This window comes from Berghia stephanieae, chromosome 1 (assembly GCF_034508935.2).
Source record: "Berghia stephanieae isolate SIO BIC M18660-M18661 chromosome 1, UCSD_Bste_1.3, whole genome shotgun sequence".
Taxonomy (NCBI): domain Eukaryota; kingdom Metazoa; phylum Mollusca; class Gastropoda; order Nudibranchia; family Aeolidiidae; genus Berghia; species Berghia stephanieae.
Genome location: NC_088360.1, coordinates 26633708 through 26648673, shown reverse-complemented (window position 1 = coordinate 26648673; position 14966 = coordinate 26633708). Strand labels below are relative to the sequence as shown.

Sequence of the window (14966 nt, the reverse complement as noted above, 5' to 3'; positions counted from 1 at the left end):
AAATAAAACGAGAAAAAACAACTACTCGTACATCAACAACAAAACAACAAAACAATAAAAAAGCAAACCCACTCAACAAAAACAAACAAACATGATAGAATATTATGCACACATACATACCACTCCTTCTCTCTTTCCTCCTCCCTCTCCCTCTATCTCTTTCTCTCTCTCTCTCTCTCTCTCTCTCTCTCTCTCTCTCTCAATTCACACATAATATTGTATCATAGGGGTTATTGAAATGATCTAAAGCGCAAAAATAAATTAATATGTACACAAAACAACGAAGAAATAGACAAACGAGTAAAATGTAACAATAGACACAAAACTGAAATCAATTGTTTTTCAAAAACTCTTGAGAAACTATCAAACACATAGACCCTTCTAGATAGATAATAGCTACGAAAAACAAACACATAAAAAAAAGTTAAAAAAAGTAAACAGTTTAAAAAATACAGACAGGAAATATCCAACTAATTAGAATCGTTGATGCGAGGAAAGAATTGAAAGGAAGTAATAATTTATGGCAAATTCATATGAATAGAACATGGATATAAATCGATGCTCTGACAACGGATAGACGTCTAATGAACTGAGAATTATAAACGGAGGAATTTGCTAATAAATAAATTCATAACAGACGAATAGAGAATAGAAATAAAGGCGAGAATTTGAAGAAAGTAGACAACAAATAGTCTGGGCAACACAAAGAGAACATCCACACATCTAGATATAATTTGGTAATGGGTTGTTTCTTGTTAACAGCTATCAGAATTGGATTCAGTAGTCTGATGTCACGCCGCCCGGCAACGGCGGCCATCTTGGTTCTAAACAAAGAAAATCATTACTTTTTATTATTCATGCTGGCTAGAACTTTTCATATGCCTCGTGATCAGAATGTGTAAAAGTCAAAACATGATCAAAATTATGTTGTTGTTTTTTCTCTGGATACGCTTTTATTCTCGCCGGGGAAATATTTCATACGGGCGTCCGCCATTGTTCCGATAGTTTAGAGCCAGTGTTACTAAGTTACCATACGTCATTAGGAAGGAAGTGACGTTACGACTGTTGAAGAGTATTTCTTACTAAGCTATTATTAAAGTGATGAATATCTGACAACATGGCGACAAATAAGACAGTGCTGTTATTGTTGTATATAGATAGTACGCGCTTGGCTCAGAAGCTCATAACATTGCCACCCGGAAGTATAACTGACGAACACACAAAACCATGTGTAACCATGAACTTTTATAGTCTGGTTAATACAGTTCAGTGAGAATAACTCACAAACGCGGATGGCAAAATATAACAACAAAAGCTTGAGTGACGTCATCTTCGAACTACCTATAGATAGTTCGAAGATGACGTCACTCATGTCTTTGTTATTGTTTTTTGCCATCCGCGTTTATAAGTAATTCTCACTAAACCGCATTAACTCGACTATAAACGTTCATGTTTACACAGAGTTTTGTGTGTTGGTCCGTTATACTTCCGGATGGCAATGTTATGAGCTTCTTAGCCAAGCGAATACTATCTCTAGGGAATGAGATTAGCGGAAGAGTAGCGTCCCTTGATTGGACGTCACCCATAGTCTGTGACGTCACCGGCGGAAAAGTTATTAGAGAGAGAACGTCATGTTGGTTGTGCGCATGCGTCTCTCGTCCGCTACTCTTCCGCTAATCTTATTCCCTATATACAAACGACTACGTTACTGAGCATCGCTCACCTGTAGACCTGTGTTTCTGGCACCCTCCACGTCTGCACACCCGCCTCATGTCCAGCCTCGATGACGTCAACGGTCAACCTTGACCTGTGGTGACTGTCACACATTTCCTGTCGAGGTCCCTTAGATCCAGCAAAGTTACAGGTCGTGACTGTGATGTCTGAAATTTATTCAAAAATATAAAAAAAATTGAAATCTCTCTCATATTAAAAAAGTAGCGTGGAGAAAATTTTTTTGAAGAATCTAAATACTCTACTTTTCCAGAAATGTTTATCCTCGGCATTTTCTTATTGATGAGTAAATTATTCGTTTTTTTTTTTTGATTCCATTTTGTTGAATGTCCATTTGATTTTGTAAAACTTGCATAGTTAGTGTGTCCGACTGCTGTTTGTGTCTCTCTGGCTCGGTATGTGTGGCTATGTGATCTAGTGGTATGGCACTCGCTTTCGGATCGGAAGGTCCTGGGTTCGAGCCTAGCGCTCGGCGCATAGTTGAGTCCTTGGAAAAGGCACGTTTCTCACATTCTCTCACCGTACTCAAGTGTAAAATGAGTACCTGGCCGTTAACAGCGTTGTCTCTGTCCGGAAAAATTGTAATATCGCCTAACAGGCGTTATGTCCCGTCCTACATGTTAAATGTTGCTGTTGACCAGGGACCCCTTGTAAAGCGCGTTGAGCACGTTTAGTGGATATTGCGCTATATAAAAAAAAATCTCAAGCTCAATTTTATGGTTTGATAAGTATATTGTAAAGCGCGTTGGGGCTTCGGTATTTAGCTATAGAATAACACTTTATTATTATTATTATTATTATATATTATTATTATTATTTATTATTTTTATTATTATGTTATTATCATCATCATTATTATTATTATTATTATTATATTATTATTATTATTATTATTATTATATTATTTTTATTATTATTATTATTATTATTATTAATTATTATTATTGTTATTATCATCATTATTATTATTATATTATTATTATTATTATTATTATTATTATTATTATTATTATTATTATTATCATTATTATTATTATTATTATTATTATTATATATTATTATTATTATTATTATTATTATATTATTATTATTATTATTATTATTTTATCATTATTATTATTAATTATATATATATTATTATTATATTATTATTATTATTATTATCATTATTATTATATTATTATTATATTATTTTATTATTATTATTATTATTTATTATTATTATTATATATATTATATTATTATTATTATATTATTATATTATTATTATTATTGTAAAGTAATTTGAGAAAAATGAATATAACGATTCTAACATTAATAAATTGTGTTATTATTAATATTTCGGGTCCAACTCCTGCCTCAGCCAACAACAACATTAAGATATTATTTGAACTTTTCGAAAAATAATATGTCTCATCAATATTACCTTCTAACTTACATTGACCCTGAACAAAAGGTTAAAATGAAAAAAATAAATAAGATAGGGACTGCTTTATGTCTGGTGAATATCTAAAAAAATGGTAGGGCACCGGGCTCAGCGATACGGTCTTTGCTTCGTACCCAAAAGGTACCGAGTTCGACTACCCGCCTCGTCGTGTGGCCTTGAGCAAGAAGTCGTCACCTCGCCCTAGCTCACTTTGCGGCGCTGCTCTGCGATTGGCGCCTGGGTTATTCCAGTCTTCCCTTGAAGGAGACCCAAGATACAAATTCCCCTTGGGGATGAATAAAGGCAATTTTATTTATTATTTATTTTATTTATATTTATGAAACTGTGACAGACAAAGTGATGAAAAAACAACCTCAGCCTGCATCGAGAGAACTTTAGGGATGTTTTTTTTTATCATATGTTCTGTTCTCTACTAAGACTGACACTGTTTCATACAGAATTTTTCAAATTTTCCCAAAACAAACACCACATTTCCCCCCGTAATTTTTCTGTTTTAATATACCTGGTGTAAAGCACTCCCGTCCAAGAGTGAGACTATGAATCATGGCTTGACCACCCGTGAAATCTGATGTGGATGTCAGATGGAACTGCAACACGTAGCTGGAATGATAATAATATGATAACAATGAATAACATAGTATGACCGGCCACTTGGAATCGGTGATATGTTAGGGTGGGCCAAGCCGTAGCCATCGTTAACTTATAGCCGGACACCGTTGCCATCGTTATGTTATAGCCTGACACCGTTGAAATCCAAAAGGACTGGCATTTTGACGTCATTATTTGGTTTTTGCACCGCTTAGTGAGTTGTCGTTAGCAGAGCTCATGGAAACAAGTTATTTCATTGGTTGAACTATTAAATACAACTCACGATTTGTTTTCTTTTGTGGCAAAAGACTAGCATTTTGACGTCATTTTTGGTCAGTGTCAGGCTATAACTTTACGATGGCCACGCTGACACTGACCAAAAATGACGTCCAAATGTCAGTCTTTGGCCAAAAAAGAAAACAAATCGTGAGTTGTATTCAATAGTTCAACCGATAGGACCACTTGTTTCCATGAGCACTACAAACGACAACTCACCAGGCGGTGCAAAAACCAAATAATGAGGTCAAAATGCCAGTCTTTTTGGTTTCAGTGTCAGGCTATAACTTAACGATGGCTACGACCAAGCACTGAAAAGTGAGTTTATTGGTGAAAATGATAAGAAATATCAAATTTTAGTTGTCATTACTGTCGGGAAGGGGGCGGGTTAGCTCAGACTTACGTTCAATGGGAAAGGTTTAGTCATTATATAATAACAATTTAACTTTGATTTTGTTATTTCTAATAATTACTTATTATTTTCTCTTTTCTCTTTGAATGGACATGAATGTTTGACCCTAAGAGCTATGATTCCGTATTGCTTTGTGTAAATCTTATTCAACAATTTTACCAGAGTGAAAACAAAGAATTTAGGGAAAAAAAGAAATATTCATATTAAGCAATGAACTACATATTTATAGAGAACGTTTTGACGTTTTCCACATCGTGGTTCGTTACCTGGCGCTTACATGACCTTAAAGCATCGTTAAATGCTACTATGTGGTCTAGTGGTATGACACTCGCTTTCGGATCGGAAGGTCCTGGGTTCGAGCCTCGGGCTCGACGTATTGTTGAGTCCTTGGAAAAGACTCTTACTCATATTCTCTCATGTGTAAAATAAGTACCTGGCCGTTAACAGAGTTGTTTTTTTCCCCAAAAATTGTAATATCGCCTAACAGGCGTGATGTCCCGTCCTAAATGTTAAATGTTGCTATTGACCAGGGACCTCTTGTAAAGCGGTTTGAGCACATTTAGTGGATATTGCGCTATATAAATGCTCTTTAAACATGCTGCATGGGAATTGAACTGTTACTGTTGTACTCTGAAACAACAAGTCTTTGAAATGTTGCCCAGAAAACTCGTCCTACAATATATATATATATATATATATATCGATTAACGCTCTCCCTACAGGCCAGTTTCCGTATTTTCCCCAAAACTTCACATCCAACCTATCGATTCTATGCGCTTGGCTAAGGAGTTCACAACATTGCCATCTGGAAGTATAACGGACAAATACACAAAACTCTGTGAAACCTTAAATGTTTATAGTCTGGTTAATACAGTTTAGTGAGAATTACTCATAAACGCGGATGGTAAAAAACAATAACAAAGACATGAGTGACGTCATCTTCGAACTTTCTATACAATAATAGATTTATTTCACTCAAATACAAAAGCTGTTAGTTCTTGCTATACATATATTTTTGTTTGTTTGCTAAACGAGTTCTTCAACACAGTGTTAATAATATACTTAAACTATAGTAAACATTAATTTTTGTTCAAATATTATGATGTCCAAAAGAAATACGCTTCACTAGTCATAACGTCACTTCCCTCGTAATGACGCATGGTAACTTAGAAACTGGCTCTAAACTATCGGAACAATGGCGGATGAAATATTTCTCCGACGAGCATAAAAGCGTATCCAGAGGAAAAAACATTATAAATCTGATCATGTTTTAACTTTTACACATTCTGATCACTTTCGGATCGGAAAGTACAGGGTTCGAGCCTCCCGCTCGGCGCATAGTTGAGTCCTCGAAGAAGTCTCTTTTCTCACATTCTCTCACCGTACTCAGGTGTAAAATGAGTACCTAGCCTTTAACAGCGTTGTCTGTGTCCTTAAAATTGTAATATCGCCTAACAAGCGTCATGTCCCGTCCTACATGTTAAATGTTGCTGTTGACCAGGGACCCCTTGTAAAGCGCTTTGAGCACATTTAGCGGATATTTCGCTATATAAAGCTCAATTTTTTTAGAATACTCACCTCACATTGATGGGTACGATATTGAGGTCAACAACAATTCTCTTCCATAGGTCGATTTGATTGGCTGATGATGACCCATCGACCCAATGGTTTATGACGTCACTCTCTTTCTCGTCTTTCCGGTCTTCCCACAACGTCCTTGACCTCGTTGATTCCTTCTCCATGCCCTTCCCGGTCTCCAAGAGCATCAATTTCAGTCTAGCATTATGTGATGCAAGCAGGTAACAGAATCGAATCTAGGATTAAAAGAGAGAAGAATTTAAACCACAAAAAAAAAAAAAAAGGATTTTATTTATTATGAAGTTTAACAAAACTTTTACTTCTCAGGTTTATATAGATAGTATGCGCTTGGCTAAGAAGCTCAAAACATTGCCACCGGAAGTATAACGGATCAACACACAAAACTGTGTAACCATAAACTTTTATAATCTGGATAATTTCAGTTTAGTGAGAAGTACTCATAAACGTGGATGGCAAAAAACAATAACAAAGACCAGAGTGACATCATCTTCGTTCTACTATATATCTAAAGCACAAAATCAGACCATTGACAAATGCAATAAATATTGAATACAATCCTGTTTAATATCCCTTCGTTGTTGAGTTGATAATTACCAACAACATCATAATTAGTTGAAAAATATAAAACACAAGCATCAAATAAATAGTCCTAATATTCAAATCCTCCGGCTGGAAAGGCCTACTCCTTAGGTTAGATTTATTTATTTTAAATCACATTCGACGTAAGTCTTGATTAATAAAACACCATAATGTATTTATGTCGAAGGCACCATTGAGACAATGGTGATTCAGCGATCTAAAATAATTCATTAGGAACATAACAAAACAAAAACGTGAACTTTTGGGTATAGTCTGATGTCACGTCGCCCAACAACGGCGGCCATCGTGGTTCTAAACAAAGAAAATCTGTAGTTATTATTCTTCATGCTGGCTAGAACTTTTCATAATATATGTGTTGTGATCAGAATGTGTAAAAGGCAAAACATGATCAGATTTATAATGGGATTTTTTTTCTCTGGATACGCTTTTACGCTCGTCGGAGAAATATTTCATAAGGGCGTCCGCCATTGTTCTGATAGTTTAGAGCCAGTTACTAAGTTACCATGCGTCATTACGAGGGAAGTGACGTTACGACTGTTGAAGTGTATGGACAAGAACCACTTTTGAGGCGCATTTATTGTAGAGCAATTAGAATGCCGCCAGTTGACGCAAGCAACACAACAGACACCATGTCTAACGTCAACTGGATTCACTATTTTGTCCAAGTGATTAATAATCTAACACAAGACCAAAAATATAAAATAAAACAAACCCAATTAAAGTGCCTGGAGCTGGTCGAACCCAAGACCTCTCGGTTCACATTGCAATGCTTTAACTATTCGTCCACCTCTCTCATCAAAATCATCTTTATTTAAATATTTACATGTGCGGCTATGTGGTCTAGTGGGATGACACTCGCTTTCGGATCGGAGGATTCGAGCCTGGCGCTCGGCGCATAGTTGAGTCCTTGGAAAAGGCTCTTTACTCACATTCTCTCACCGTACTCAGGTGTAAAATGAGTACCTGGCCGTTAACAGCAGTGTCTTTGTCCGAAAAATTGTAATATCGCCTAACAGGCGGCATGTCCCGTCCTACATGTGAAATGTTGCTGTTGACTAGGGACCCCTTGTAAAGCGCTTTGAGCACATTTTAGTGGATATTGCGCTATATAAAAGCTCTTCTTTTTTATATATTAGACTCCTTGGAGCCTAATGCATCTATATTCGACTCAATGGGCCTTAATTCATCTATATGGGCGCCCCTAATGGTTCAACCACCATGACGCATTCAAACGCTGGTGGGGGCGCTTAAGTGCTTATCTCGCGGCAAAGGATATCCGGGGAACCGTCACGGAAGGTCAGCTGATACGCGGACGCCTCTCGACGGCCTGGCATAGTAAGCATAATTGCGCTTTATATAGCGCAATCTCCACTAAATGTGTTCAAAGCGCTTTACAAAAGGTCCCTGGTCAACAGCAACATTTAACATGTAGGACGGGACATGACGCCTGTTAGGCCATATTACAATTTTTCGGACAAAGACAAAGCTGTTAACGGCCTGGTACTCATTTTACACCTGGGTACGATGAGAGAATGTGAGTAAAGAGCCTTTTCCAGGGACTCAACTATGCGCGGAGTGCGAGGCTCGAACCCAGGAGCTTCCGATCCGAAAGCGAGTGTCATACCACTAGACCACATAGCCGCACATGATCAGATCATAATACAGACTGGAGATCCAACTCGGTCGGTGCCCGAATGGTTTCGGCGGCCGTTCCGGTCTCCACACTACTAGACTAGTGCATCGTCAATATATGGGACACGTCGTGAATACATGGTCATCTCTTGATTTGAACACGCTCCAACAGTCGTGACGTCACTTCCCTCGTAATGACGCATGGTAACTTAGTAACACTGGCTCTAAACTATCGGAACAATGGCGGACGCCCTTATGAAATATTTCTCCGACGAGCATAAAAGCGTATCCAGAGGAAAAATAAACATGATAAATCTGATAATGTTTTGACTTTTACACATTCTGATCACAAGGCATATGAAAAAATCTAGCCAGCATGAAGAATAAAAAGTACTGATTTTCTTTGTTTAGAACCACAATGGCCCCCGTTGCTGGGCGACGTGACATCAGACTATTGAATCCAATCGGGCCCAGGAAATGAATTTAGAATTAAAGTTTTGGAAATACAAGTTCTTGATATTTTATGCAATGTAAAAATGGTATATCTTCTTCATCATCATGAAGATAAAATAACCCCAAGTTTCATGTTTGTGTGCATACATATATTTTCAAACACTTAGCTTATCACAATATCATACCGTTTTGGAACAGTGGGCCACACATTTCAAGTTTTTAAAAAGTCTTTTTCTTTCAGCGTAATGTGCGCATATTAGCAGGTCTGATTACCGAGAGCAATTATGGGCTTGATTTAACATTGTTTTCATGGGCAATATTTTGCGTCGGAAAATAATAGAGGCTATTTTTTAAATGAACATACACATATGTTGGGCATGTGTGTGTATGTGTGTGTGTGTGTGTGTGTGTGTGTGTGTGGGTGGGTGGGTGGTTGTGTGTTTGAGTTAATTGTAAAGTGCTGCGGAGCACTTTTTAGTGGATGCTTAGGCGCTATAGAAATACATTGTTATGACTATTATTATTATTATTATTATTATTATTATTATTATTATTATTTTTATTATTTTATTATTATTATTATCGTCATTATTATGAATGAATTAATTAATTTATTTATTTCAACAATGAGCCTATAACAATTTTGGTAGAAGCCTATCTGTGTATTGAACCACCGATTATCAATATTTATACAGTTAGATCTTAAATAACAGAATACTCAATATAATAATAATATATAATAACGTAATAAGCGTTACAAGGTCCATCCATCTAGATAATCAAATTCTTTAGGTTTTCTTTTCAATTTATGTAGAATCGTGAGTAATTGATAAGATAAGACAGACACAGTTCTTCCCGACGTAACCAAACAGTGGTACTGGAAATTCCCACCCCCAAAAAAGAGTCGCACAGGTCCTTAGATTCGGCACGCACAGCTCTGGGGAATCGTGACCAAATTACCGTAGGTATCAGGCATACCATCATTGTCATACTAGGGATTTCCGAAATCAACCATTATGAAAGAGAACCAAGTCCAATGCCTAATACGTGTTAATACAAAAGACTTTATTTTTCGTCTGGGGAAATTTAACGTCAGATGGTTTGTTTAATGAATGTTCATAAAAACGGTATAGGACAATATAGATCTAGGAGTATACGCAATTTCAATATTTTGAAAATAATTTAATGTTTTATAAAAACTCCAAATAATTTATTATGTTCATGAAGCGGTGTCTAGTCTGCAATGTAACGGTTTAGATGCAGCAAAGTGACGCATGACGTCACTCAGCTCTTTGTTATTGTTTTTAGACAGTCATTTTAATGATTAGTACTCACTAACTTTTATAAAACATGCTAGAAACGTTTAAGGCTGCTTATATCCGGGTAGAGGATGTTGTATTTTACCTAAACCCATAGCATTAATAAGTAATTAAACGAGTAAACTTAAAGTGAATCATCAATCCCAAAACGGTATTATTTGATTGGGGTGAATCCCACGTGCACATAATATCAGACCTGATAACCTGACACAATACACTTCAACAGTCGTAACGTCACTTCCCTCGTAATGACGCATGGTAACGTAGTAATTGGCTCTAAACTATCGGAACAATGGCGGACGCCCTTATGAAATATTTCTCCGACGAGCATAAAAGCATATCTAGAGGGGGAAAAACCATTATAAATCTGATCATGTTTTGACTTTTACACATTTTGATCGCAAGATATACGAAATGTTCTAGCCAGCATGAAGAATAAAAAGTACATATTTACTTTGTTTTTAGAACCACGATGGCCACCGTTGCTGGGCGACGTGACATCAGACTATTGAATCTAATTATGGGCTTGTTTAAACATTGTTTTAATGGACAATATTTGGTGTTAGTTTCAGAGTATTAATTCCCAGTACAACAATGAGACCAAGAAATGAAGTGAGTAGGGACGTGCTAGAAGACAACAGAGAATAAAAACTTCGCGGCGGTGATGGGGGCTCGAAACCGTGACCCTACTGGTACGACAACACCGCCTGGCCGGGGAGATCTACCGTATGAACTATCCACGACCCCCCGAAAAAAGTCGCTTCAAACCTTAGTCTAATAACAACTTGGGTTTTAGGGACTTGAAAATATGTGTATGTCGAAGTGATCAAGATGGCAACATGTGATTTCAAATAAATGAATAAATAATAAATGAACTTTTATGCAGAGCAATGTCCACTAAATGTGCTCAAAACGCTTTACAAATTCAAAATGACGAGGTCACGGGTTAAGGTTAGGGTTAGGGTTAGGGTTAGAGATTTTGCCAAGATAAGGTCATTTTAATTGATCAATTTCTGACCATTTCTTTAAAATACGTGTCTTTCCAGAGTATGGTAAATACCCGGATAAAGGCATAAATCCAACTTATCCTACGTACACGTATCTCCGAAGTAAAAAAATATATATAATTGAGCTTTATATAGCGCAATATCCACTAAATGTGCTCAAAGCGCTTTACAAGGGGTCCCTGGTCAACAGCAACATTTAACATGCAAGACGGGACATAACGCCTGTTAGGCAATATTACAATTTTTCGGACAAAGACAACGCTGTTAACGGCCATGGTACTCATTTTACACCTGAGTACGGTGAGAGAATGTGAATAAAGAGCTTTTTCCAAGGACTCAACTATGCGCCGAGCGCGAGGCTCGAACCCAGGACCTTCCGATCCGAAAGCGAGTCTAATTACTACTAGACCACATAGCCGCACAAAGTAAATACTAATCTGCTAGAAGTCGTGGACTGTAAAATAGTTACAGATTTTTACAAATCATACAAAATACTAAACACGAAACGCTTCGAGTTCAAAACCCATTTTCAGCAGATTGGCGAAAAAAAATATTAGTATAATGCAACAACGCCTTGCAAGCGTCATGTCTCGCCCTGCATGATTGATTTTTTTTATAAGTGCGGCTATGTGGTCTAGTGGTATGACACTCGCTTTCGGATCAGGAAGGTCCTGGGTTCGAGCCTCACTCGGCGCATTGTTGAGTCCTTGGAGAAGGCTCTTTACTCACATTCTCTCACCGGACTCAGGTGTAAAATGAGTACCTGGCCGTTAACAGTGTTGTCTCTGTCCCAAAAATTTGTAATATCTCCTGACAGGCGTCATGTCTCGTTCTACCTGTTTAGGTGTTGCTTTTGGCCAGGGACCCCTTGTAAAACGCTTTGAGCACGTTTAGTGGATATTGCGCTATATAAAAGCTCAAGTATTGATTCTTTGGCTGGTGAGTGGATCAGCCCTTCCTTGTGTTTTTAAATTAGAACATCTGGTAGAAATCGCTTTACTATCTGGATATGTGGCCTCGTGGTGTGACACATGTCTTCGCACCGGAAGGTCCAAGGTATGAGTCCCGCTCTGAGCGAGGCAATTAATGTTGAGTAGTTATTGGATAAGGCTAATGCCCTCTATTTGCATGCCTACTCGCCGGGGATGTGGCGTGGAAACTAGAAGGTCCACGAATCCTGCTGATAGCACTTTAACCGTGGCCTTCGTTAATTTATAGCCTGACACTGACCAAAAAAATGACGTCAAAATGCCAGTCTTTTGCCGCCACAAAAGAAAACAAATTGTGAGTTGTATTCAATAGTTCAACCAATGAAATAGCTTGTTTCCATGAGCTCTACTAACGACAACTCACTAAACGCTACACAAACCAAATAATGACGTCAAACTGCCAGTCCTTTTGGATTTCAGTGTCAGGCTATAACATAACGATGGCTACGGTTTAACTCTCTCTCTCTCTCTCTCTCTCTCTCTCTCTCTCTCTCTCTCTCTCTCTCTCTCTCGCACTCTGATTGCTATGGACAGGCTCTTTATTCGCATTATCCTACCGTACTCATGTGTAAAATGAGTACGTGGCCGTTAGCAACGTTGTCTGTGTAGGGAAACATTGTAATATTGCGCCTAACAGGCGTCATGTCTCGTCTTACACGCTACGTGTGTTGTTGTTTCGTCCTGCAATATTGATACTGTTGTCTTTGGACTCTTAGAAGAGTTTTGTTTTTGTTTTTGGAGAACATCTTGTAGAAGTTGCTTTATATAAAGTATTATAATCAGGCCGGCGAGTTTATCTTATTAATAGGGAATGAGATTAGCGGAAGAGTAGCGTCCCTTGATTGGACGTCACCTTACAGAGAGAACGTCAATTTGGTTTTGAAGTGTCTCAAGCCGCTTTCACCGGAAGCGAAGACGAGAGACGCATGCGCACAACCAACATGACGTTCTCTCTCTAATAACTTTTCCTCCGGTGACGTCACAGACTATGGCTGACGTCCAATCAAGGGACGCTACTCTTACGCTAATCTCATTACCTATTCCTTGAGCAAGATGTTTAGCCCCTATTCCTCAATTTAGGGATGCTGGGCTGTGCCTGAAGCCTGACTGATATCGGTCTTATCTTGAGACAGACTCTAAATAAAAGAAGAACCTTATTGAGGATAAATAATGAAAATTTTATGTGTCTTTTAAGTGCTGCAGGCCAACGGTCCAGAAAACTGTTGGCAGAAGTTAAAATGAGAAAAATTACTTATCATGGACACATTCGGAGACACAACATCATGCAAAAATCAGTGCTAGAAGGAAAAATAACTGGCAGAAAGGCACGAGGCAAACCAAGGAAGTCCTGAATAGGAAATGTGAAGGCAAAAACTGGCAAAAAGATAATCGACTGCTCGGTAATGGCCTTTGAGCTTGAAGAATGGCGTTCCATGACATTCAACCTCTGTAGGGAGACGGAACTCCGGTAAGGTAAGTATGTGTTAACACGTACCTGGCAAAGACCGTCTCCAGCGTATCTTGGCTTCAAGGATACACTTCTAAGGATGGCTGACCGGGGACTTGGTGGGACGTCAGCAACCATATATGGACCTGAATAACAAGGCAATCGACTTGAAATTTATGATTGGTTAACCAGCCAAACCCAATTCGTTCCATCAGTCAATGTGATGATATTTTTAACAATAACTCTCTCCTTACCAACCATTTTCAGGATTTTCCCCAAAACTTCACATCAAACTAACATGAAAATATATTTTTTATCACTCAAACACAATAGCATTAAAATACAGAATTTCTTTAGGAAAACATGCAATACAACACTCTGTTCATTTTCTTAAAATTTTATGATGTACAAAAGAAATTTGAATAAGAAAAAAAGTGGTTGTATCGTAACGAATGTGACGATTTTCCTATAGGTGGTAAGGAGAGGGTTAAGTGACTCCTGATTTATTTGTATATTTATTATTAATTTTTTTTCTTTATTTATGTAACTTTCAATATACTCGCCTAACATACTAAAATATGGTAGACAGTTATAATTTTGCGACACAGACCCGAACCGTTTTTATATATTATTTTTGTACATTCCATGTTACCCAACTTTTACAATATTCAATCCACTTATTTATGGGAACTCATGAAGCTTAACCAAGCGTTGGTATAACAGCACAGTAGGAGTCGTTCGTCAGAAGGGAAAATGTCAAGATGAATACCTTGACAAATTTTTTTTATAAATAACTGAATATTGATATATCTTAAGGTATAATTTATGAATCAAAATCACGAGTGCCTAAGAAAGATACAAGTCATTTGTTCTTTTATTTTTTTTCTTTCCTTCTTTTTTGTTCTTTTGTAGTTTAAAGTTGGAAGGGGGGGGGGGGGGGGTACTTTTTTGTTTTTGATTTTTGCGTTTAAAAAAATATTTGTGTCATACTGTGTGTGCCAAGGGGCTAGAGCAGCTCAGGTGGTCGCTGGTTCGGATAAGTAAGGAAGTAAGTGAATAAGTAAGTAAGTAAGTAAGTAAGCAAGTAAGTAAGTAAGTATGTAAGTAAGTAAGTAAGCAAGTATGTAAGTAAGTAAGTAAGTAAGTAAGTAAGTAAGTAAGTAAGTAAGTAAGTAAGTAAGTGAGTAAGTAAGTAAGTAAGTCTTACTGTTTGTGGCTACAAAAGCCGTACAAAAAAGTAATATACATCGTTTTGCAAGTTGTGGGTCCTGTCTTTACAAAGTCACCAAAAACTTTCAGAAAGGCCGTGAATTTTAGCATAGCTTCAAAGACCGATTTTACACAATGTTGATAAATAGTATGGCTGAAGCACATAGACACACACAAAAAAGCTTTATATAGCGCAATACCCACTAAATGTGCCCAAAGCGCTTTACAAGGGGTCCCTGGTCAACAGCAATATTTTG

The 14966-nt window shown here is 37.4% G+C and overlaps 1 protein-coding gene across 1 annotated transcript in view; it reads right to left on the bottom strand.

Annotated features, from left to right (window-relative positions):
* Positions 1-14966, bottom strand: part of LOC144971058 (leukocyte tyrosine kinase receptor-like) — a 144398-nt gene that overhangs the window by 48608 nt on the left and 80824 nt on the right. The window contains exons 9-12 of the mRNA XM_078911397.1: positions 13549-13646; positions 6033-6268; positions 3681-3778; positions 1724-1880 (exon numbers count right to left, since the gene is read on the bottom strand). Of these exons, the coding sequence (XP_078767523.1) occupies positions 1724-1880; positions 3681-3778; positions 6033-6268; positions 13549-13646 (589 nt within the window). The remainder of the gene's footprint in view (positions 1-1723; positions 1881-3680; positions 3779-6032; positions 6269-13548; positions 13647-14966) is intronic.